Below are 26,736 nucleotides of genomic sequence, written 5' to 3'. Positions count from 1 at the left end.
GTCAAGTTGACACTGTCACTATCAGTGTTTTGATTGCAGAAACCCAAATAAAACAAAATCAGTTACATACAAAGCTACTTGGCCATATTGCCGTGGATAAGACTTTCACTTCTCTGATGTCATCACGATAAATACAATCCCGGACCGGAGCGCACAGAAAACATTTGAAAAGTTTTGCTTACTATTGAAATAAAAACAGTACATTCCACCATAGCCGCTATACGCCATCGTGATTCAGCCCCTGTCGACTTCTTGCAGCATGCCTCAAATACGTGTGAATGTATTGTGTATTGGGGGACATTCTTCACGGAACTCTACGGTAGCTTGGTAGCATTCAAAATGAGTCTGGTTTGTCAACTAGAAGGCTTCATCATTTAGGCTGTTGCTCAGGATTGAACATTTTGCGTGGCTCCTTCTGACAGCACTTGTTTGACATCATATATATGTCATGTTGATACAACATCTGTCTCCTCCCCCATCTTCCTGCAGTCACTAAAGTGAGAAGCTTGCGGCAGAGCCACAGGACGCCTACTTCTTCAGTTTGTTCTATAAATTTGGCCATCGTTATGAGTCCGGGGGTGGTTTTGTTTGGTTGGTGAGAATGACCTGCCGCGTGGAAAAAAAACGTGTGATATGTGTCTTTTTGAAGCCAGATTATAGCACGCAAGCAGGTACTACTGACATGCAAACAACGAGAAAATCGACATGGCAACAATAACAACCGCCTAAATAAAAAAAATAAAAAAAGTGCTTTGCTTTTTTTTTTTTCCTCAGCATGCGTGTTTGATCAATTGAGAATGCCTGTGGTCTCTCGCAGGGCAACACAAAACATTAGCATTTTCTTTTCAGCCAAAATGAGTGACAGTCAGCAGGTTTGCACACGTTACCATCGAGACAACACGGTGCGCTTACCCCCCACGTGCATGCAAAGTGTTCTCCCGCTCGACAGGTAGACGCGGGCCGGCGCCACCCGCTTGCCCCTCACGGCCGCTCGCTGCTTTATGTGCGTGCTGCTTGTTCATCAGGTCTCATCCTTTAATCTGCCCACCATAAGCTATTGCAAGTGGAGGTGGAGGGCCGAAAGCTGAGCCTGTCCAAGTGCCTGCCTGACTATCGGAGCTGGTCTGGCGGGGTTAACCTGGATCAATACCGCACACACGCATACTCGACATGACGTAAAACCTCAAACGTCCTCTTCTCTTTGGCAGTCTACTGTGTTTGTGTGTGTGTGTGTGTGTGTGTGTGTGTGTGTGTGTGTGTGTGTGTGTGTGTGTGTGTGTGTGTGTGTGTGTGCGTGTGTGTAGCGATATGTGCAAAAGCCTAGCAGCATTCACACTCACATTGACATTATGTGCAATTTTGAGTCTTCTTTTAGTCTTTTTCTCTTTCTACTTTAATATGCACGACTATACTGAACAATAATAATTAAAATATTGCCTGTACAATGTGTTTGGCGACAGTGCGGCCTGTCTTATTCTGACGAGTCAACTGGTAATTAAATAACAGAATCAAATTGTGATTGATTGATATAAAAAAGATGTCTTAGGGTTTTTAATCACATGATCGCTGCAACACATTGTTTTGTAAATGATAGAAGACGATAAAGGCCGGCGCGCTTTTTAATTCAGGACTACCTTGACGTTGATTGATGGTTGTGAATCGGCAATAAATGGTACCAGCTCGTAGCATTTAGGGATCAATACACAGCGTGTTGTTTGTTCGGCGTGGAGTGTACCAACATCAGTTGTCGTCACGTTTAGGGGGGGGGGGGGCGTTAGCATGCGTTACATATGAGAATACTCGCAGGAATACAAACTGGATTGACGAGTGTCTGGCCCAAAAGTACAATGCGGAAACCTGAAACGTCCAACATCGAGAATGCAGCGACAACCAAAAAAGGTGTTGCTCCTAATTGCCTTGACTGACGAGCAGAGCAGGTTGTTGCCAAACTTTCCCCAAGTCAGCTAAAAGAGGATGCAACCCCTGGCTGTGATGCTGAACAGTCAGTTGCTCTTGGCTTTTTACACCAAGTAGCACCTAAAAATATACTTAGCTATTTACAAGTACCACCATAATGTCCAGTATTATAACAAGGGCTGAGGGCTATAGATATAAACTTGAACTGATGTTAAAAACAGTAGCATAGCGGGCATAGGAGTTCTTTAAAAAAAAAAATGAGATAAATGTACCACTAGAGGGAGCATCGTTTTGGAGTCACCGACATAACTAATATAGAAAATACGATTATGATGTGTAAAAAGTACGGCAGCCTGTGAGGATTAAAATTCGAAACAATATCAGAGATTCATTTATATATTATGTGCAACCTTCGGCGTCTTAAAAAAAACAACTAATACAACCCAAAAACAAAACAAACAAATAAAAAAAAACCTTGGGCCGTGTTGTGTCACGTGACTCAAAAGTGGCTCAAGTGGCATTATCTCTGGCAGACTTTAATCCGTTGGCTAAAATGGCTCCAAATCCTTCGCTTATAAATGAGGCGGGGGTTTAAGTAGGAAGCAAACTAGAAATTGCTTAGGAGTGCGACAGGTGTGAATCACGATAAACTGGTTCTTTTTTAACTGAGCAGGTGAGTGTAATGTTTTTGCCATATGTTGCAGGTACTGTGCAGTCAAAGTGCTGCTTAGTAAACAAACAAATTAAAAAAAAGCGGTTCGGCACATTTACATGCACCTGCACACTTGCGTCAGAAAAAAAATAATAATAATTGCATCACAGTAACACACAACTCATTAATTTTCTAGCCTTGCCTGGGATTTAAAAACTCCAACTCACAACAACAAACAAATCTGCAAACATTTACAGACTGCTTTGCTTTCATAATCATTCTCAGGACAATTTGACTCTGTTGAAATAAATGATTTTCATAGTCTAATAACTAATGACTGAAAATTGTGCACAAAAGTAAGAGAACCTTTAAATTTAGATCTAAGCTTTTTTTTTTTTTTTTAATCTGGGGTGAAGAACAACTTTCATTCTCTGTGCGGGAATATTGCTCAATGCTCAAAAAAATCCAAAAACACATCAACGGAAAATCCGATTTGCATTAAAAACATAAAAAAGAACAGAAACAATTTGCTTATACTGACATTCTGCGTATCAGGTATTCCCCATGACGTAATTTGTGACTTTCTAGGGTGAGATTTGAGAGGTGGAGGACAAAAAGATAGGTTAGGAAATCCCTCAGTTGACTCACACATGGGCAGCTATTAAAAAGCACGAGTTTCCCTTTCTATCTTTCATACGACATGCTGCAGCATCAAAACAGCCGCCTCGAGTCACTTCTAACACACTTCTCGCCCAAAAGAGAAAACAAATTACCAGCAATTATCCGACTGAGATGAACTACTGACTCCCGCTAAGGGGAATGGCGCCAGAGACACGAGGTCATTCTATAGAGGACACACACATACACACACACACACACACACACACACACACACACACACACACACAAACTGTGTAGTGCTGTTGAGGAATGCCAAAAAGGAGTAAGCTGCTAAGAATAAAACGCCTGTCTCCGTTACACGATGCGATAGGGGAGGCTCACATTCAGCTTACAGTACATAGCATACAGTCGTACACTATTTACACCCACTCATGCACAGCTGGCCTCATTCAGCGTTGCCACACTGTGCCAGGAAGCGGCGACATTGTTGGAAGGCAGCTGGAGGGTAAAGGAGGGGGGGGGGGGTCCTACCTCATTCTTGAGAGCTTTGATGGAGAAACAATTATGAGCACAACTTCTTGTAAGACACCCAAAGTGGCAGGTAGATATTGCCTTTTTTTTTTTTTTTTAAACCTATGGGATTGATAATATTAATATGCTTTTCCCTACAAATTACGACAACTTTAAATCTGTAGAAAGTCAACTCACGAGACCAGTTACAATGTCAATAAAACACTGGTTCCGGTTCATACTGGAAGTCAGGCCCATATTTCACGTAAGGGCTCAATGGAGCGTAGGAATAACGTGGATCCGCTGACACAAAACGTGCACATGTGAGGAAGAAGAGAGGGAGGGAGGGAGGGGGAGGAGGCAAATGCTGCAGTGGAAAGTAGGGTGTGACGTTCCCTTGAGACGGCAGGGAGGTGAACGGTAGCACCGCCATCAATGAAAATACCAAAGACGTATGCATGACTGCTTCGCCATCAAATATTTACTGACCTGCTGGACGTGCATGTTTTTTTTTGGTGCAAGCGCTTCACCTACATTTCAGGGCAGTGTCTCAGGAAATATAGGCAACGCACGCCGTACACATGAATCAAGTGACCCGTTACCTAGCAACGTCCACTGTGCTGTGACACCATTGTTGGGTTTGTAAAAAAAACAACAAAAAAAAAAAACAGGAGCGTAATAGTGATCCACCTCATGGGAATCTCTATGTACAGGCGATTTAGAGAAATAAAAAAATAATGTATTCTACACCCTGAGGGATATCTCAGTAGAGTACCACAACATGACAGGTTTCTACAAATGTTTGCGTTCACTCTATGCTCGCGACCTTGAGCGTCAAAGTCACCTGTATTTTGGTATTTGGTGTCGTTCTAAACGTAGAAAAGCTTATTTGCTCACTTCTGAGGTTCTCGGTTAGAATCCTGGACCAAAGATAAATAAATACACTTACAAATGCTAACAAAATGAAAGAAAGCATTGTTTGTTGTATAAAAAAATGTGAAATAGTAATTTGTTAAATAATAAGATCAAATAAAATGAAAACACAAAAAAATGTGAAAAAAAAAATTCAAATTACATCTACTTTCTGGCATCTGTCTGCACAATCCGACAATCAATCACATAGAGCAGATTCAAAGAACAGGCCCCATATATGAGGTCATTCTTGCAAAATATCAAATGGCACTCGAGCAGGAAGTAAAGGAAGCAACAGCGGCCAAGGCCGAGTCTTGAATAACCTGTTCATGTGGTGTTGGGATACATGGTTGGATATTTGATATTTTTTAATGGCTAAACACGCAAAGGCAATTAAGAGCTGATTTCACCATGTCAGAAACAAGCTCCAGAACAAAATTACACCTCTTGCACTTTCTAAAAGCACGCAAGAGTTTTATTGATGCACAACCGGCTTATACTTAAGCCGTTATTCTGTACGGACAGGTATGCTCTCATCTCATTGCCTGATGTTGTAAAGCTGACAAGTCATGTTTGAATTCCCGCAATTATTTATTTATTTATTTATTTATTTATTTTCTCAACACAAAGCCATTATACCAAAGGTCTTGCTTGTTAGCTATATTGATCTGTCAGGTCCGGGCAAAAGAGGTTCCATCCTTTTTACGACTTCAGTTGATCCACACATTGTTGTTGACACCCGTTTAATATGATGTATGAAAAAAAAAAAAGCTAATGAGAGATCTATCCATCTATCTTATCTATCAATCTGTATCTAATTAGTTCATCAAACTCTCCGCAGGCATTCCAACTAGGGGGAGCAATGCTGCCCTCTATCAGTAGTTCTCCTCGTGTATGAGCAGACGGGGAAACGGACACGCACCCACACAAGTATTCCCGTCTCTGGCTCTGACACTGCCTCTTTCGGAAGTCCCTCTGTGTGTCCTCTTCTACTCGCTGGGATAGAGAAGAAGGCACAATGGCGGGTTTGTGGGGGGGTTCGTTTCAGCTTCCAGCCAGGCAAAACTACCGAGGTCCCGTTCCCGCGACGGGAGCGCATACATATGGAAAAGAATAAAAACGATGGCTCCGAGCGGAGGTTATGAATAAGAAAGGTCACAAAAGGGCTCGGGCAGTGACACACAATCGGACTCAGCACTTTTTTCCCTTTGCTGCACTTGGAGAACCCAAACGAGCGCTGGTATTTTTACTTGTTGGCATATGTAGTATTGGCTGTCAAATAAAATCAGCACTCTGACCGCTCTACAGCCAGCGCTCCCAACACAAACTGGACCTGCATCTCAAACCAGTCAGCACTCTCTGCTCCGCTGAGAAATGACAAAGGTCTTAAGATGACATCCATCCATGCTTTTACTGCTTATTATGTTCTCGGTCATCGTGGAAGCTGGAATTTAGCCCCGCTGACTAAGCGACGGCATACACTGATTTCATTTGAAAATGAAAAAAGGTGCCATTTGGATGTTGACACTAAAAAATAAACTAAATAAGAGGAAGTCACCTTCTAAACTTGATGTACTATACGTTTCGATTCACACGTTTTTATCTAGCTCGAGGAGGCGGCCATTTTGCCACTTTTTATCGACTGAAAATGACATCACAGTTGCTCCTGGTTACAACCAATCACAGCTAACCTGTTGTCTGAGTTTGACATTCATGAGCCAAGCTGTGACCGGTCGTCATGTCAGCCCAACTGTGATGTCATTTTCAGTCAAAAACAAGGAGGCAAAATGGCCGCCCACGGAGATGATTAAAAATGGCTGGACTTTGCTGCTTAATTCATTCCCCACAGATGTTTTTTTTTTTTAGTCCAGTTCAGTTGCGTTCGACTGCTTCACTGGGTTGTGTGGCAGGCCAAATCCAGCCTTGGACACATGCTACTTTCAGCCATCTCATTTCACCTGTTCGGAAGCCATCAGTGCATGGTTACACTATGAGGTGTTGATACAGGACGATGGTAGGAGTGTCACCACTCGCCGTAAGCTTCAGCTGCCCACCCGCCCACCCCGTGGAGACCACACCCTTGGGTGCCCTGTGCGAGCGCTGAAAATTTACAACCCATTGCGTGTCTTCAAATGGGATTCACCTGTTGTCCTTACGCAGAGTGTGAACAGATCAAATGCACACTGGTGGCGGACAAGCAGAGTTTTCTCTTATTTAAAAAAAACCAACAACAAAAAAACGGTGCATTTCTCTTTTCTCTTTCTTTTCCACATAAAAGTTCCCATTACAACTCTGAGATCATTCTCTTCTCTTTTTTGGTCAATGGCAGGCTCAACAATGTAAATAGGAAGGAGTTGGGGGCAGGTGAAAAAGTGAATACAAGCAACATGAAGCGAAATTGCCCATTTAAAAAAGGTTAATAATTGTCTGAGCAGCTTTACCAGGCTACGCACACCAGCAAATACTCAAGAGCACTTTAAAGCAACATCTTGAGCAAATAAGAGTCCTTTACAAATACACGATGATATATAAACTACAAATATGCAACACCAAAGGTGTGTTTAATAAGCAATCGGGTTCATCTGTTTACATCTTAAACCTGAGCTGGTTCATTTGTCATTGAACGGGCTCAAGTTCTGCTCATTTTCTCGCCCCAGTCAAAACATGCCAAGTTCCGTAATGTCCCCAACCAAGAATCTAATCTGAATGTACTGCGGGTGAACTCATCTGGCAAAATTGTCCAGTTTGCCAATCAGTTTCCCTGTGGCTGAAAGGCAACAGGTTGGAGTCAAATGAAAACATGCTGGGGGGGAGCCACGGTGTGTGGAAGCACCGGGCTGGTAAAAGAAGATTCCGGTAGTTCTAACAGTGATTCCGACCGGTCTCAGAGCTGCACAATTTGCAATCTTCTCACATCTCCCCCGAGTTATGTGCTCGACCGTTCTACATCGAGTCCGCCGAACACCAAAAGAAACACGACAGCGCTTTTGTGAATAAGTGATCAGTGAAAAAATGAGGATGTTAGCGTGAGCTCACACATTGCGGTTCATTAATAAAGGCCAAATAGAAAAATAAATTAAAAAAAAAATGTTTTTAAGCTCAGGTGAGAAGAGACACTGAGTCAGGGGGAGATCAGCATGGCTGAGAGCTTCGTGATCAAGCGGGGACTTTAAATGGATTCGGAACGGATTGACTAATAGCTATCACCTTTCGCTATTTTGACTCACAGGCTGACCTGATGTGGTGCAATGCAGCTGTTTACATCTTCCTTTAGAATTATCTGCAAAACAGCAAATTGGTCTTGTAATGGATTCAACTTCAATCAAATGTGCAGAGGGACAAATAAACATGTAGAATATTCACAAACGCATTAAAAGAACGTGCATAATGTCACACTTGCACAAATTCTTTCGGTCACTACATTTAATAGTCAAGCGACGCTACATATCATTTCATTAAATAAATAAGATATGGACAACCCTGATGGAAACTCAGTCGATTGTACACAGAGTATAAGCTACAATCAACTAACACAGTTATAAATAAGCAAAGATTTATCAACTAAATTTCCTGCTCAAATTGAATCGCAGTTGTCTAATTGAATTTTGACCATATAGCTCAGAAAAAAAAAATCAAAAATAGTGCCTGCTAAATTGAATTACTCTCCCTCATGTTAAATGGCAGGGTTAGAATAAAAAACATTTCAATGTAAAATGAAACAAATTTTGCAAACGATATATGGCATGCAAAAAAATAAATGAAAAAGAAACAAGAAATTGAGTCCTGCAAATAAAACCAAATATATTCTTTATGTTCCTTGTGCTGGATATCAATAATAATATCTGTGGAATTATATCAAGAGTTAACAAAATTCTGTGTTTCTATTCATGGACATTATGCTAATTGTATGATGACAAAAATGCAACAGGTATTACAGCCTAAAATTAAATTAAGTTCACTTGCCAAAACATTGTAGTCTTTGTCTTAATTTTTTCCAGCATTTTATAAGCAACTAAAACAACAACCAAACACATATGACGCAAACCACAACTAGTCCTTAATAGAAAAACAACTAGCAAACTGCTATTGAATAGAGAAAAACGTGTATTATATTGAACATATAAAGAAAGATCAAAATGTTAATCCAATTATTCAAATAAATAAAAATGAGCAACAATATACTAAATCAACAAATCCACACAAAACAGGAAAACTCAAAATGCCTGAGAACAATCCACACACTCGTCATTACTCTTATCAAATTTAATTATAGATACAAACGTTTCAACTGAAAAAAAACACAAAACGAAATAACTGAAAATGTGTCCACAATTATTTATTAAATTATACTAATGAATGCTGTTTAAAATGTTGAATTATATTCAGAGTATAGTAAGAAGATTGTACAATGGGGATGAATACAATAAAAGAATTACATTAACATAAACATGCATTGTAATCTAATTATTACGGCCATTGTGACGTCTTATTTGGACGTTCCGTAACTATTTCTACGTTAGAAATTTGGAATCGTTGCATTCAACGCGAGTGAAAAAAAAAAAAGAAGTCACGACGTAGAAAAGACGTAACCTGCCGCTCTTATGATTTCGCCTATGCATGTTGCACCGCCGCTGAATTGGCGAAGGGCTGCCTAACACGCGGAATGGGGGGGGGGGGGAGTGTATGTACATTCCCACATGTGTGGGCGAGGCGATCCACCCACACTCTCTCAGACGCTCTTTTTTTTTTCCTTCCAGCTAAGCACACATGTATGCACTTTTTTTTTTTTTTTGCCCCGCGTGATCCCGCCCCACGCAAGAAAAAGGCCATCGTGGCAGCCATTATGAGGCTCGGCCATCATGGCCTACGTGCACGTTGACTGTGAAGGGGAGTGGCGCACCCATTGTGCGCCATGTTGGTGAGCTCCTCGAATGCGCCGTTACACACCAAATGGTGTTTGTTTGTTTTTTTTATCCAACTTTAAAACGTTTACAACGTTGGTTTAATTGCTCGGGGTACACGTAACCCTCCCCCCCCCCCAAAAAAAAAACGCGTGGGTTGTGAATACAGGAGAGCGTGCACGGAAGAAGTGTGGGGGGTTGGGTTGGAGGGGCGCTGGAAGCGTATAGTGGTGGAGTCACGTGTTCCTTCACAAGGGGCTTGAATATTTACCTTTTTGTCACGCAATGTGGCTTCTCCATTTAGACTAGGGGGTGGTTGCGCAATCTATGGGACCCGCGGAAGCGTATAGATTGCGCAAAAAAAGGAAAAAGTGCGCTGTTGCGGCGAGGGAGAGATGAAACTGCGTGGCGGTGCAAACAACAACAAAAAAAATAGAAAGACATAAGGCGTCATTGACGCAGGGAGTTGCCTTTCGTTTTCCACGTATACGCACGCGTACGTTTATGTGAAGAAGCTGATTGGTATGCTGCTCGTTGTGCATTGCGGTGATACAGCAACACGATGGGGGTCGGTATGGCGGCTGGGCTTCCTCAATGTAGTCATGATCCAATTCAGGTGCATTGACAATTAGGCCAGACTTATATCATAACATGTATATTTGCTCATTTTGGCACAATAACAAACTACATGTATTTCCACCAACACTGAAATGTGTGTGCGTGGAGCAAAACGTGCTTTACAACATTAAACAGCACAAACCTGTAGGTTGAAGAGAATTAACACATTTTTATGATACATGGAAGGGAATTCAAACCTCGACCTAAACACTTTTCTGTCAGGAGCCACAGTAAAAAAAAAAAATTTAAAATGCAAACGCTTTCCCCCCCAAACCTATTATTTTTAGTATTTCTTCTATTCATCATTTTTAGAACAAAGCAAAATGGTAATATTTCAGTAAATATTGATTGAATGGAGCTAATTTTTGGGCGAGGCAGTAAAAATTAATTGAGACTGAATAGATGATCATTTGTCAGACATTTTCCAGAGGACCTTTTTAATTTCTCATTGAGAACCACTGAACAGTTTGTAGGAGTGTGTGTGCGCACGTGTGACACGAAAAAGGCCTTTCTAAGCTCCTTCCTTGGGAACAGTAGCCCAGAAGTGGACCACTTTAACTTTTTCATTGGGAACCTGCGTGTGTGTGTGTGTGTGTGTGTGTGTGTGTGTGTGTGTGTGTGTGTGTGTGTGTGTGTGTGTGTGTGTGTGTGTGTGTGTGTGTGTGTGTGTGTGTGTGTGTGTGTGTGTGTGTGTGTGTGTTTCACAGTAAAAAGGGCCTACCTAAGCTTCTTGGGAACAGAGTAGTCCACCTCTATCACCTTGCCGTGCAATTCCACTTTCCCTATGGGAGCAGAAGACAGTGCAGCGTTAGAAAACAATACAAAGAGAAGAAAAAAGTTTGTGGAGCTTCTGCAAAGCAACCGTGGGAATCTTTTCAAAGCACAAGTAAAGCACGTAACATGATGGAAACAGTGTGTGCGTGGGGGAATGGGCAGCCATGCTTTACACTCCCACATCGCGCCCCCGCTAACCGAACCAGACTCAACGGTGGGTTCGATTCTGAAGGTAAAGGTGCAAGAGGGTGTGGGAGAGTAAAGAAGAATCCATCTTTGGTGGAGGCGGTTCCGAGTGGCCAGGCGCAGCAGCCCCGGAATGATCGTTTCACCTCGCCTCCCCTCCATCACCCACCCACCGCCTCCCCTTCTCCAGCTACCTGTTTATGGGCTCTTTCCTCCGGACCCCCGCGACCCACCGTCAAGACACCTCGTAAAAACACGGCCAGACGTTCAAGGAACACGGACGTGACAAGTTTTCCGCGCGGGCGTCGCTCGGCTCTCTTCAATAAAATCACGAGAAAAAATAAGTGAAAAATAATTACCCGAAGCATCAAGAGCACCCCGTGCGCACGCATTCCAGCGGGGGTGATCACCACACAAAAAATCGGCGCACTCTATAACGGAATCTTTACGCATATTATGCATCTTGTGCCACTTGTGTTGTCTTTAAGGGACGACATTAAAGCGCCTGTTTTTCCCCCCCAAAAAGTGTCAGGCAATCGATCATCGATTCAATCAGTCTTGACGCGCGCACCGAACACTCACCAAACGTGGGACATAATCACATACACACCAACACAAAACACACGCACACTAATCATTTGTGCATGAGCTCCTGTGACTGACTCTGTGCGTTATTTTTAAAAAACGTGTCATCTCATCAAAGCATCACTTCTCACTCACCCGAGAGAATCTCGATCGCCTTTACGGCCGCGTTCTGGTCGGGGAAGTCCACAAAGGCATAGCCGGATTTAACGAGGACCTGCTCGGCCGCAGGCAGCTTCCTTTCCCCGAAGAGCTGCTGCAAGTCCTCCACAGTGACCGAAGGACTTAGATTCCCAACATATAGTTTGTTCATGATCTGACAGGAGCAAGGGTGGAGGGGGGTGGACAGAGAAATAAATCCCAAAAGATCCTTAAGCCAGGCTGCAAAAAGAAAAAGAAAATAGAAAAAAAGGAAAATTAAAAAAGGTGCTGAGGGAGGGGGGAAAAGGCAATAGTTAGACCCCCCTTGGAAAAGACTAAGCTATAAGCAAAGCAAGCCCCCCCTTGCAGCAACTCTGGCCCTGGCCAAACTCTTTTTCACGGGGACTCTGGGAGTTACGACACTACTCTGGAGCCAACAAGCACCGCCTCTAAAATAAAAGCGCCCCTCTTTTAAAAAAAAAAAAAAAAAAAAAAAAAAAAACGACGCTTGCTGCATAACGAGGGGTTCCCTGCTGGTTCAGACCCTCGAAAGTGGCATGTACGGTTTCCCGAATTCAGACTCGACCCATCAAATGCTTTACTTTTTATTATTGTCTCAGTAAAAAATATCACCAAATATTTTCATGCTTCCCCTGTGTTTCGTATCTCAACACACGTTTTAGAATTTGTTACTGCACATAATAAATCACATTGTAATATATTTTTAGTAAAAAAATAGGCCTACATTACAAAATGAAAAATAATTATATTTTTATTACCTATTTTTCTAATGAATTCAAAACATTATATTGGATATTAAACTACATGCATTATCATCCCCAATCCAGATAAAACGCATTAAAACAAAATGGATCCACAAATCTATAAAACAATATATTGAAATATTTGAAATAATTGGTTGAGTCACCGTGTTAGTAGCATTATGCAATAAAATCTAAGACATAATTGCTGATTAAAGACTTCATTTTAATTGTGAGTCCCACGTTTTAAAAAAAAATGCTAGTCACAATACGTCTCTGGAAAATAACAAATCCACAACTGCATGCAAAAAAAATGATCTATTAAATAGTGAATACAAAAAAAGAAGTTCATGCTCATTCTTGAGGTGTGTACCCGTTCTAGACACAGTAGGAATTAAATATTCATCCTGAACTTCAACAAAAACGTAGTAGTGTGTCACTGAATTATGATGTGGACTTCTTTTGCTCTAACCTGTGGCTGTGATTGAAAGCCTGGCAATGCATGAGTAGCTTCTCGGAGGGTGTGTGCATGTTCACAAGGTGGAGCTTCTCTGTAAAGGGGGAGGGGAAGGGGGGAGGACACACAAGAGGGAAGGGCTGTGACTGAGAAAGTCGTGAGCACTTTCTGTACCACACGCCGAAAGGGGGGTGGGCCTGCACGCCACACCCACTCCGGGGTCCTCTTCACGTGACTTTTCAGCTCGTCTCTTCCCCAACCCCCCCTGTGGAACACTGCTGCCATCCTACAGCTGCAGATTGACTGTGGGGGGAAGGAAAGCCCCCCCCCCCCCCCCCCGCCCCCTACACACATGCTCAGGCCTAACTGAATGAAATGCACTTGCGTGGATTCCAAATGGTTACAGTCAGATATTATGCGGTGATAAAATTAAATCAATGGCACAATCGTCCAGTATGGGTTATTTACGTCCTACCCTGGTTCACGTTATGGCCAAGTAGGTCAGCGTGTCTTCCAAGGCGTAGTCAGCAATATGGACGCCGCCATCTTCTCAGTCGGTGTCAGGCGAGGGAAGGAAGGAATACTGGTAGTTATAAAAATACATATATTTGTTTTTTGTTTTGATGAAAGGAAAATCAGATAACATTTGGAAATACTGAGACAGTAATATGGCACACCACACACAAAAAGGCATTTTCTAATTTTCTTGTGTCAGATGGTTGCATGCCTGGAATGGAATTTTCTTTTTTCTTTTTTTTTAATTAAACAGTTCTACCTGAATTTCATTAATTTGACCCCAAAAAATCACAATGAATTAGAATGGATATTCCAAGAGCCCGACTCGTCAGGTGGCAACAGCGATAAAAAGTAACTCCAAGAGTCACAGAAAGTAAACATCCTTGGAAATGTTCATGACTCAAGCACCTGTTGCTGTTCAGCTCACATTAGAGAAAGGAGGTTTTGCAAAAAGTACTGAGAACCCAAAAAAGCAGCAATCAAAACAAAGGTTTAGAGAACGTCAACTCAAATTCACCTGGAAAGTACATTTGATGGTCAGCCTGAATTCCACCCAGAAGTTGCAAACTTTCTGTCGTCGTTTTACGGCCTGGCTGGCTCTCGCTTGGTACCTACAAACATAATTTTAGTTGTGAATGATCTAGGCTGGCATTTGAATAGGCCATATGTGCTAATCTAACGCTATTCATATGCAATTTGACATTTAGAATTGCAGCCAAACTGCAAACGATACTCAGTAGAAAGTAAAATAATAATGATGTGAAGTCCAACAATCTCATTCCCAAAAGGAAAAGGCTGACTAATAAACTTTAGTCCAAAGCATCAAAAGGTGAAGGGCTACAAAGTACAACAACTGTACAACGTTCTTGTACTACAACTGAGTTTTTCAAGACAATCAGCATATAAAGTAATCACAAGCTCACCACCATACCAAATGGTTACTGCAATCGTCTTTGTTCACTTTCCTTTTAAAGTGGTTGACTTTGAGAGGTTTTGTTCGGTAATTTTGTTTGAAAAAAAAAAAAAAGCGGCTACAACGTAAGTGGGTAAAACACGGTGATGACGTCATATTTTTTTCAACGTGCTTTATTGAACAACAATAAAGTCATGCTGCTAAAAAAAATATATATATATTTGGTGCGCTAACACAAATATGTGATGAAACCCAATATGATATACGGTTGCATCTCACCAAATTACAATAACGTTGTCATAAAGTATTGTTAAAAATCCAAAATTGAAATTTACTGCACAGCACGGGTAAAGAGTCAAACTTTATTTTAAATTGCTTTCAGGATTTGTTGTCGTATTTTGATCTGTCACTTTGCTATTCAACTCAGTTTATTTATCATTGTTGCCACCTAAGGGGAAAGAGCAAACACAACATTTAACAAAAAATACGTGCTCCTTTCATTGCCGTAACGACTTGACAGACTATAAATAATGTCTGGATAATGTTGCATGTTTTTTTGCACTCACATTAATAAAGCTTGCTGATTTCAGCTTGTCAATGTGAGTCAGGGTTGATGCTTGTGTTACAGCCTAGATAAGATAAATAGAGAAGATGCTTCTCCAGCAGCGCAAGCGAGAATGATGCAGAGAGCTGAGAGCTCCGGCTTCTGTCTTTAGCAGACATAACTAGTCGATCACCAATCACATTTCTCACAGAGGCTAAACTAGCAGATCACAAATGACATCTGAAAATTTTCAAACCCGTTCTTCTTTTTAAGGACAAACGTTTTAACTTAAAAAGCTTTCTAATGGGCCATTTTTTATATAAAATTTCCTTTCACTATATATATATTTTTTTAATCTTGCTTCTTTACAAGGCATCATATGACCATCTACCACACTTGGCCCAGGTTGTTGATAGTTGGCTCCCCATCCTGAGATTATGCATGCCTGAAGATATTAAATTTCACAATTTGACTCGGTGTCTTTTTCTGTGAGACTGATAGTACGAATGGATAGCAGAAGAAATCGAGCAGTTAAGGAGGTAGTGCACTATTTCTCCACTAGATGGTGCTAGTTTCATTGTGCATCGTTTTTTGTACCCCACAGGAGTGTTCCATCTGACTTGGGGCAAGAAGCAGGGTACCTTTTATTTCAAGTGAGCCACTTATTCAAGACACTCGGCATCCATTAGTCCAAATACCATTATTTGTAGAAATCTAAAACAAATAAAAAATATCTAAATATATATTCTAATAATATCAAATATATTAGAAATAAAATCTAAATGTTCCACTAAAAACAAAACAAAAACCCAGCACCAAACATGTCTACAGTTCAAGATTACTTGCCTCCTAAGACCACTCATCCCATTTATTATTTTCTGCACATTTGTCTTGCAGAAATGAATCCCGCACCCCCTTCCTCGTAATCGTGAGGATTTAGGGCCTTTGCATTCATTCTATCATTGTAAATGGTGTTTCTTTGACTTTTATAACATTGGGGATGGAGGCAAGCATCTAAATCCGACGATTACCCTGCAAAGATTACAATGTGACTTGTGCAGTTGGCGCACCATAAACCCCATCTGACCGCCGCATGGTTAGACGCCGATTGTAGGCCGTGCAAGGGATGAAAGAGAGCCGCACAAAGAAGCGGACATCCGGGCCAAGTTCGGCTCATGTGAGTCTGCGTTGATTAAAAATGTCTAATGCACTGAAGGGAGGGGAAATGTAGCGCAACTGTGGCCTGTAATAACCCCCTCAGGGTACAAGGTGCAGTTTAATCTTGAATTGCACGAGCTGCTCAACATCTGGAACGATTTTTCAGATTCCGGGCACTGAGATCATGTTAAATACTAGCTTTGTACTGAATGTACATCTGAGGCCACATTCGAGACGATGTGCTTGTATTTTGCACATAAAATGTTCATGTATGGATACAAAATAAAGCGTTTTATGACTGCCCAGATTTTGTTGCGACGCCCTTGTACTATATCCATTATCCACCGTCTGCCATGCTGGATTTACAAAGTCATTTATATGACTCCAGGTCAGAACAGTATTTGCAGCCCCATCTGCCTATGCTGGAAATAGAAATCCAACTGGGCAGGAACTCTTTTCATATAAATCAGTGATTCCAATCCCACGCCCACTTGGAGGAACATCTGTGTGTGCTGCCACCGAGCGGCCACAGCCTCCACAACCGGAACAGAACTACAGTGCCTTACTATTTCATATTTCTCGGTTAAAAACGCAACTATTCAATCTTTCTCAACGACTATGTTTGTTGTGTAATCTATTGAACGTGTAGGAGGGCGCATTTGTCCGGTTTCTTTTCTCCCCCCCCCCCCCTTAGCCGTGTTTTTTTTTTTTTTTTTTTTCACGAGTGGGCAGCTGGCTTCGTGTTTTCCGACTCCTCCCGTGTGATGAAGTTGAGATGGTACGAGTGAGAGAGGAGCGCGCGCGCGCGCACACATGAGCGCAGTGGAGCCTCCGACAGCTGGATGCCAAGATGGGGAGCGCGGTGGAACGCCACCGTCGGAGCGTTTGAGGGGGGAGAACACCTTTTTCTCGTCGTGCTTGACTGGCTTTTGTATTTACAACACGCTTTTTTAAGTAAAGGCGACTGGAATTCTTGCTCGACGTCTTGCAATCGAAGCCTCCTCCCGTGCAGGCTTCCTACGTGGACCTCGCCCGCCCACCGCGGTGCTCGATTGCGGTCATGCTGTATTATTTTTGTTCTTCCCTAAAAGTATTACGTTCTTAATCTTTTTGGGGGTGGCGTGGGGGTGAAGTTCGGGAGATGCTGTTATGGCCGCCTCCGGTGTTGCAAAATGTGTGAAGAGTGAGAAGTTGGACGAGGCGCAGAATTTGGCCAAAAGCTGCGCGGGGAGACCAGACTTCCTGCCGTGTGACGGACTCTCCATCTGCGCCACGCACAGCCACGGAAAGTGCTTCAAGCTGCACTGGTGCTGCCACCTGGGATGGTGTCACTGTGAGTTGTTGTTTATGACTTCATGTTGTTCAGAGAACGGCAACCGTTGCCATTCGCGAGGCTTTCTCAACCATAATTAAATCTTTCATTGGATGTTGCCTGGGAGCGATTTGTGTATACAGTGGTACCTTGACATAAGAGTAAACATCTCAAATCAAGTTTCGCCTTTGAAATCAATGGTAATCTCATTAATCCGTCCCAGCCTGCAATAACACTTGTAAAAAATGTTTTGTAAAATAAGGAAAACATCATTTAAAATCTAAAGGATTGTATTTTCTAAAACCGTGCAGCAAATAACAAATATGAAAAATGGAGACAACCTAAACATTTTTACATCGTAATGTTTTTTTTCCCCAATTGGTCTCCTTCTGATGTGCGCGCCTTGGCCACTAAGAGGAAAACATGGAGATCTGATGGGACTGCCAGTAAAACCTCTGTTCCCGGAACCGAATGCTGACTGCTTAGCTCTTAGCCTGTAAGGCTTTTAGCTTAGTGGCCAGTAATGGTGGCAATGCGAGTTTGAGCTCCAAGTGGGGTGAATGGGAAGAAGGCACGAGTGACATAACCAAAGATCGTTGCAACCAAGTTTCAGTATTATTCCAAGTTTTTTTCCACAGAGGATAAAGAATATATTGTTTTGGGCATCGGTATATCCTTCTCCGTGTTTTTTGCTTGCCCTTTTTTGCTGTTCTGCAAAGTGCATTAGCATTAAGATAGAGAACTTTTGTAAGGCTAATCTTTGGTTCAATCCATTTTTTTTATGTTTGGTTTTATAGTTAACTAAAAAATGGGAGTCACAATAAACAAGTGTAAGCAAGCACTTTTTCTAAAAATCGTTTACTATCTGGCTAACTGCTGCTTGTGACTTTTGCTGAGACCATTGTTGTTCGCACCTCAAAAATCATAAGAACGATGCATCGTATTATCAAAAAAGAAAAAAACGTATTAGTCAAGTCACTCTCAATATAATCGTGGATGCATGTGGGTTTTAGAAAACAAGGAGGTACAAGCATGGAGAACTGTAAACAGTGTCGTTACTTTGTGTTTCTTTCATGTCTCATAATAAGATGAGAAAAATATTAGGAAAGTATGATGTGAGACAGAAGGACACTAATAAACACTGTAGATTGTTAAATTATGGGAACCCGTATAGAAAATTAATATATGGATCTTGTTAAATGTATGCCATTTTTATCCAATCATAGAGTAGCTTTGATCCATAATAGAATATCTTTGAATGTGGTCATGCAATTATCATTTTTTGTGTGCATGCATATATGTATGGGCAGAAGTGAAAAGATGCCACCCCAACCCTTCCCTCACTTCCTCCCATTTCATTATTAATTCCATTTCAGTGTGAATCTTCCTCAAAGGCTTCAGGTTTTACATTCCGGTTGAGGCATGATTGGCTCCCGTCAGCTTTCTAGTCATTCGCCCACTGCCAAAATGATTTGTGCACACCGCAGTCTTACTTCAAATGTGTTCACCTTTTTTTTTTTTTTTGACAGATTGAGGACAATTTTTTTCATTGAAGGGTTTCAAAACAACCTTTTCCCACAAGGTGGTAGAACAACGTCAGATGTGTTTGCATGCGTGAAAGAATCCAGATGCAAAATGATGCTCTGTGTTTGTTTCGAACCAACAGAAACTATTCCGACGATCCTCAGCACTGACTGGTTTTTATCTCGAGTTCATCTTATAAATAACTAATACTCTAAAAGTATGTCAAACCCAACTGCACCCATTCGAAAAGAATCCCTTGTGAATATTTTCTTCTAGTTTATCGAACAAAATTAGGTCTTGAAGCCATTTGATTGATTTTATTTTTTTTTTTTTATTGCGTAAATATTTTGGAACATGTTGTGACTGTGCCATTTTTGGAGCCTCCCAGTTACAAGTGCTTCTCTCATTTCACTGCAGTTTGAGTCAGTCCCACCTACGCCATCGCGCCCCTGCAGACACACGGCTGAATAACGTGTATCAATACGCAGCCCAAAGTAGTCCTTGACAAGGGCGGCTAGTTGTTCTGTTTGAGTCGAGTTTACAGGAGCTATTTTAAGCTTTGCGGCACACTTCAACTCCATTTGACTTGTTTTTTAAAGTGCTTAGTGTGAATGAGTCTCACTGTGTGTGCACTTGATTGCATGTCCCTCATTTCACACACATTTCTTTTTTCCTGGCCTAAAGCGTCTAGTACAATGCAATTTTAAGTCAATTATCGTTTGAAATATTATTTGAGGAAATATGGCATTAGAAGTTCTAGCCTCAGTTTTTCCCCACACCTGGTAGATGCGTCTTTGCGCAAGCAACGGGGGTCACGCCATATCTTTAAATGACAGGGTTCAGCGTTCTGTTTAAAGGTCAGCGCTTTTCCTTTGCTCATATAGAAATGTCACGGGTATTTTCACTCCTCTCGTTCCTCAGACACTTTCTCCAGTCGCGGCCTGACATTTTGACACCGCTTGCACAAATCACCGCGACTGAGCTTCAACTTGACAGGTTGTCCTTCTCCTCGGGTACGTCGTGCTTTATCCCATCTCCGGAAATCCACAGATCAGCCTGGAGCACAATCACTATCCACTGGGTAGCCGCGAGTCAGGAGAGCTTAAAGTGCACACAATGTAATCTTTGGGATTTCGAGCTTTAGGATGTGGCTGCTTTGTGCTTTCAAATCATTTGATCAGGGCGGAAGATTTAAGAATCCCTTTTCCTGTGTTTATCCTAAGCCACGCCCATAATGAATTATTTCCTCTCAAGTCTGTGTTGTTGTTTTTTTTTTAGGGGGGCCAGACGTTATCTTGCTCTTCCTTTTTCGCGTTAAAATATTCATGGACTGCTAACATGGTGCTTCTCTATTACCACAAACTGCCTCATAGCCATCATTTAATTTTGGCTGGTTTCCTTGTAAACAAAATAAAAAGAACCAACCGTAACGTCATGTACCTAATGGGTTTCTAAGTGCAATAACGCACTACAGTCAGACTAAACCAGCTTAGACGATTGTATCAGGCAAAACGAGGACACCCGGGGAGAAAAGCAGAGCGGCATACAATACTTTCATGGAGACGTGGAATAATACATTACAGGGTGGAAAAGAGCCAACAGTCGCATCTCGACTGAGTTTTGAGCTCAATCCACCTCAAGCGTTTGAATGTGAAAGTCACTGCGTAAAAAAAAAAAAGAGGTCAACTTGGATATACTTGACTCAGCACTTGATCAAACACCAAATCCCAAAATTGTCACTGTTTAATATAAACTGGCACTGCAAGACTTATTCTTCTGTGAAGACACTTTTCATGTAAACACCACTTGTCACTTGCTTTAGCGATTTGCACGCAGCTGTCTCTTTGCTGTAGCATTCCACCCCCAAAATAAGGAAGCACCAAATCGGATGGAGGTGAACGCGACCGTTCAGCCGCTGATGACAACATCGGTCCGAGCGTCTCATTAGTCATAATTAGCCGTGCTTAGTGTCCCCGCCAATATGTCGAGTCTGATGAGAGATGTCGCTCGCAGCACCAATAAAACCCAACGGATGTGAAGCCTTTTTTTTCCCCTCCACTGGCTGATTACAATCACCAGGCAAGGTAATCACTCATTAAGCTGAAAATCAAAGTCCTAATGAGTAACGATCTTTTCGGTAAGCTCCCTTCATCTCCAATTTTCCTACTTTTGTGAAAGTGAGGAGATCATTTGAAATGCCCAGATGTGCGCTCGATTAGCGTGAACTTGTGTCAATGCGTCATTAATCAAGTGGAGGCTGAGCTGCTTGCAAGTAATAAACGTTTCGATTCAACTTCATCTAACTCACGTTGTGAATATCAGCGTCTTCCGATTATTTGTACTTATTTTGTATTAGTTAGTGAGTTAAGTCCAAGATTTATTTGATAATCAATTTTTGGTCGATTAATCGATTCATTTCAATACCTCGAAGGAACTTTTCAAAATGAGAAGATGCAGGGTTTTTTTTTTTTCCGCAGACAGCACGACTATATGATGTGAGCGGCATCCTGGTGCGTGTAAACCCCACATGCAGTCGTGAATAAATCCAAAGGGAAGCTTATTGCATTGATTTTTGCCGATACACCTCTATGCTGCTCCATCTTATAAAAGGATCAATACTGCACAGTACAGTCTGTCTGACTAAAGTTGGATTCCACTGGAATCATATGAAAATATCTATCATTGGCTTAATTTGAAAGTGCATAGTACATTCCATTATCGGAGTAATCCAGATACTGGAACAAAGCAAAGCTGAAGCTCATGTTATTATTTGAAGTCCTGCCTTTGCTTTTCATGCTGTTTCAAGTCAAAAACAAAAAAGATTTGCAAATCAGCAGAGGATCAACACCCAAGCAAAAATCTTTCTTCCCTCCCCTTTGTTGAAAGTGACAAAGGCCCCTTGTTGTTCTGATTCAGCGTAGGGGGAGTCATGAGACAGGAAACGTTTCACATGAGGCTGGCTGAGACCTTCCCCTTTGCTGAAATTTGAGCCTTCGTGTTCGCTCAGAATGAGAATGAGAAGAGGCCAGCGCTTGACTGTGAATCACGACATGGTGCGGTTAAATATTTGGTTCTTTTCACAGAGGCTTTGTCAATACGGGTCTGCTTTGCTAAAGACTTGCTCTTGACTTCAAAGTCAGCCAATATTGACACGATAGTCTGAGCTCAACACGTTTTATGCCCGGCTGCAATTTTTTTTTTTTGTTAGGGTGAGCACAAACGCTGTGACGCTGTGAGGAGATGAAAGAGTTAGTCCTGAGTTAGTCACAGAAAGCTAATTGGTCAACTCTCATGATAGAGCGCTTTCGTTCTTTTTGGGCTGTAGCAAAAATAGCAGTCAGTTAAGCAATTGTGTTTTGGGTTTTTTTAAATATAAAAAGACATTTAAAATTAAACTTTTATTTGAGATATTTTTGACAATAATTTGGTCAATTGAAAACTATTCACGTCTGGAAATAAAAAAAGGAAGGCACGGTGGAAAGAAGGGTTCAGAATAGTCTGAGCTTTTTCCTAAAAAAAAATAATCCATTCATTAATTGCTAATTTTCCACAAACATTTCCAAAATCGCCATCCCGCACAAAATACTGAATACATTTTCGTCGCCTCATAAATATGTCAATTATCTTGTGTCCCTTTGTTGTGATATCTTTGTGTTCCCCCTCACTGACGAGGTTCATTACCTCGAGAACAAGTCACCTCCATAGCTTGTATGCATCCTGCCTCGTGATTACATTTTTGTAATGAGGATCTGTAATCTCTCCTTTTCTCATGTGCCCAACGGCCTCATTTACATCTCCTACATCTCCCACAATGCCTTTCATCATCCCTAATTGTGTCGCTTTCAAGGGCTTTAAAATATGATGAAAGGCTCTTGAGGTCGGGCAAGAAAGGCCACGACCTCCCTTCTCCGGTCAATGTGGCCGTGTTTCAGCACAACACACACAGGAAGGGTGTAAACTGCAATCTCGCATTTGCGCCATCGTCTTCGCGATGCACGATAAGCGCAAGCCGTGATTCGCAGAGGGCTAGCTCAAAGTGGACCTTTTTACATTTCCGACGAATAGGCTTCAGCGGCGAGATGGAAGCTGTTCTTAGAAAGAACGCACTTCAAAAACCATATATGGTAAACATGCTGATTCTGTTTTTTCAATCGTATTCATGGTGGACAAAGTTTTGAAATGATGATTATCTTGGTCTGATTTTCCATATCATAAGAGGCTAGCGTTTAAACAAGGGTGTGTAGACTTTTTATATCCAGCTTTCATAGAGCAGGAGAGATGTACATAAGAGCTTGTCAGCTCGTTCAGTGCAGTCCTCTCCCGGGAGCCACTTAAACAAAATGCCCCCCCCCCCAATCTCCCCCCCCCGTCTGAGGAGCATCACAGTAAGCTCTTCCGTACGTCTGTTCATTTTCTATACCCTTTCCATCCGCAGAGACGCACGCTTGCACCTCGGGCCAATTTAGAGTCTTCAGTGGAGCGAGCGTTGCGCGGCTATACAGTACATCCATAACGTTCTGACTGCCTGCACGATATAATGAGATCCAGTTCAAAAGCTGGAGCAAGTATTCCGTCTTTACACGGCGCGAGCATTGTGCAGTTTGAATGGAACCATCGCGCTTGTAGATGGGGCTAGCTGTAGCGCCGGGGATTTCGGAATAATAGCGTCGACTACATGGTCGAGCTGCTCAGAGCCTTTCGCCTCTCGTGTTTGTTTATAATAAATAACTTGCGAGTTAACCGTCTGGCTAAAGATGACTAACTCATCGCTCGTCTTCCTCCAGGCAAGTACGTGTACCAGCCCATGACCAACGTGTGCCTGCTGCCCACCACGGCGGTGCCCCCCGCCGCCAGCGAGTACAGCAGCACCATGGACCTATCCGTCTCCCTGGCCGAGCGTTTCCTCAAGCTGGCCCCCTGCTTCCGCTCGCCTCCTCATCTGGAGTCTCCTAAGTACTGCGTGATCGCCGACCTCTTTGTGGACGATTACGTGGTCAAGCGCATCAACGGGAAGATGTGCTACGTGCAGCGCCCGCTGCCCCCCGCGCCGCCCGAAGCGCCTCGACCCCCGGCTCCCCCGACACCTCCGCAGCGACCCGCCGTCAAACCCGCGCCGACCCCGGCCCAGCGTACGCAAGGCGAGCACAAAAAACACGCCTCCCCCTTGGACAAAGTCAAGGGTCTCAAAATGGACCAGTGCTCGTCCCCGTCCAGCTCCGAGGACTCCGGCATCAACGCGTTGGGCTTGCACTGCGTGGAATCCTGCGAGGACGAGAGCGAGCGGGAGGACGACGAGCTGAGCACGGACGGAAACTCAAGTCCCGGAAGCCTGTGGGATCAGGACGACGGCTCCCTGCTCTCTCCCTCCAAGTCGACGATTGAGATCATCGAAAAGATCGAAACAACTGTCTGACACGGTCAGAGGATTTACCTCTCGGATGAGCCTGGACGCTCAAACGGGGGGGGGCTTTGTCTTGTTTGTTTTCCTCTTCACACCTTCTCGTCACATTCCCCGCATGGAGTGAATTTCTAACACTTTCTACCAAACCGGACATGAAGACGAAGCACAAATGTGTCAAGCACAAGCACCGTGGATTCGTGATGGAAAACGAGAAGGACAGAAAGTACAAAGGAGTTATGGGACCACACTGAAAAGAGAAAACGATCAGAATAGTAAATGGATAAAGTCGGATTTTTGAAGCTCCAAGTACAGACACAAATTTAATATATTTAAAATTTGTTAAAACAACAACATCTGGTTGAGGAGATTTGAGTGTGTAGTTCTTACTCAGGGACACACGCAAATGTTTACACAATCACGAAATATTCAGTCGAGCTTCCTCAACAATCTTGGTGCAGGTCAGACTTTTATGGTCCCAATTATCAGGCTTCGTTTTTCTATTGACTCACAATTAACATCTTTTTAGTTTGGCAGAAGAGAAAATATAGAAAAACCAATTGTGCTCTTAGTTCTATATTTTATTTTTGTTATACATTTTACTCTTTGTTGGTTTAGAAACGCTTCTAATATTGACTTTGTGTCAACATTTAAAAACTCAATTCTCACATGATTGTATTTTCTTTCCGGTGTGGTCCCCATCCTCATGAGACATTGTAAGTTTTCCTTGATGAAAATGAGAAAGTCGTCAGGTGTCCTTCCTCGTTCTCTAACCAAAGCTTTGGTGAGAAATATTCTAAAGGACAAGGCTGAACTTTTCAAGCTGCGTTTGTGTGCACTTTACCGACGCCGACCCACTAACAACCATTTAGCCAGAGAGGTCCGTGTTCGACAATCAAGGATTTTACACACAAGCACATTCCTACGCCGTGCCTGCCAGTGAGGACCAAGGATGTTCTCCTAAAAGACTCCCACCACCACCTTCAGTCCAGTTGAACTTGCTCACTTTGCAAATTCAGGCTTTAATGTAAACAGGACTTTTTATGACCTCCATTAGCTACAAAGAAATGAAGCGGCGCTGACTTGTCTCAGCGGGACTGGAGGGGAGCACTTCTTCATACATTTAGAAAGTTTTATTAGAATTGAACATTGTCATTTGCTTTATGAGCTTTGGAGCGAAACTGTATTGTGAGGATTGTGGTCACGTCATCCGGGCGAAGCTAGGCTAGGCTAGGCTAGGCTAGTGCTGACGTTATTTTGTGCTGTGGAGCCGTGCAAATGTCAATGGGTGCACATTTTAAAAGAGATGAATATGATTCTGAATATGTTTATGTGATGCATAGAATGTTAGTTCAATATATAACAAACAGCCCTTCTTCGTAAAATAAAGACAATTGGTAAAACGTAAAAAGGTACTAAAAAAAAAGTTAAAATCGACCAGTCATTTGAAAGATTTTTTAAAAAACTGGTGGTGATCAATATTATCAACTTGCATGTCTACATTTACCTGACTAAAAAAAGAAATCACTTAACATACACTTTGTTTTAGTCACCATGCTAAAGGGGCAAGCAAAGGTAACGTTCACATAAATTGGGTTTCTACCAGTGTCACAGTTGAATGTAGTTTTATGTTCCTATATTATTTTCTTATCAATAAATACTGACAAAATGACTTTTTTTTTCTTCCTTTTTGTCATTGATAGATTTGCATTAAGACAAATTCATTGCATGTGAAAGTGACAAGCTGCCGCGTCTGCCATGTCATGAGACCGTTCTCCCCTTGACAGGGCCGCATTGATTTTCTCTTTTTAGCCTCGCCCTCCTGCAAAGCGTATCGATTTTCTGTTTTCGGCAAGTGAAACGTTGCGGAATAAGATGGAATGTAATGATCATTTATTTCTGGAAAATAGTAGAGGCATTTTCATGAAGATTAAGATTGGTGGGGAATCAACTGCTGATGTAGATGACATTGAGGAAAACAACAGTACAATCCTTTCAATACTATTTGTTTGCGGATACTGATGCAACTTGTATTTAATATTTTTTTAAAACACAAAAGTCCACATTGAGATCTGTTATATTTGGAATAATTTGAGTCCTGAACGACCACAGAGAGCAAGAGAGGAGATGAAGGCCAGTTAGGTAGAGCATAATGATGCAAACTCGTGTAAGGACGAGGATGGACGAGGCAATTTTGCAGTGCTGCACTTTCTGGGAGTGTCAACTCTTTAATTTCTATCTTCAAATGTGAGCGAGCGATCAAAAGACTCTTTTACTGTCACGGTGATTCCACTAGCAGACACCTTGAGTGAGGAAATAGTTTTGAAAACGGTTCTTCA

General features: G+C 42.2%; 2 protein-coding genes across 11 annotated transcripts in view; one reads left to right on the top strand and one right to left on the bottom strand.

Annotated features, from left to right (window-relative positions):
• Positions 1 to 26,736, bottom strand: part of igf2bp2a (insulin-like growth factor 2 mRNA binding protein 2a) — a 64,657-nt gene that overhangs the window by 16,956 nt on the left and 20,965 nt on the right. For 2 of the 10 annotated variants that reach the window (XM_085919889.1, XM_085919890.1), the window contains exons 3-7: positions 14,066 to 14,159; positions 13,508 to 13,615; positions 13,048 to 13,126; positions 11,812 to 12,054; positions 10,853 to 10,913 (exon numbers count right to left, since the gene is read on the bottom strand). In XM_085919889.1, the coding sequence (XP_085776015.1) occupies positions 10,853 to 10,913; positions 11,812 to 11,986 (236 nt within the window). In that variant the 5' untranslated portion in view covers positions 11,987 to 12,054; positions 13,048 to 13,126; positions 13,508 to 13,615; positions 14,066 to 14,159. Of the gene's footprint in view, positions 1 to 10,852; positions 10,914 to 11,811; positions 12,055 to 13,047; positions 13,356 to 13,507; positions 13,616 to 14,065; positions 14,160 to 14,471; positions 14,547 to 15,027; positions 15,128 to 26,736 lie in introns of those variants that run through there. The other 8 variants (XM_085919887.1, XM_085919888.1, XM_085919893.1 and 5 more) reach the window with 7 other exon arrangements.
• LOC147051021 (UPF0524 protein C3orf70 homolog B) lies at positions 16,951 to 26,056 on the top strand. Its single transcript, XM_085920632.1, has 2 exons — positions 16,951 to 17,496; positions 23,784 to 26,056. The coding sequence occupies exons 1-2, from the start codon at positions 17,313 to 17,315 to the stop codon at positions 24,410 to 24,412; spliced, it is 813 nt and encodes a 270-aa protein (XP_085776758.1). The 5' UTR covers positions 16,951 to 17,312; the 3' UTR covers positions 24,413 to 26,056.

The sequence above is a fragment of the Syngnathus leptorhynchus genome, chromosome 9 (genome assembly GCF_054491065.1).
Source record: "Syngnathus leptorhynchus isolate UIUO chromosome 9, UIUO_Slep, whole genome shotgun sequence".
Taxonomy (NCBI): domain Eukaryota; kingdom Metazoa; phylum Chordata; class Actinopteri; order Syngnathiformes; family Syngnathidae; genus Syngnathus; species Syngnathus leptorhynchus.
This window is presented reverse-complemented; position numbering and strand designations above follow the sequence as displayed.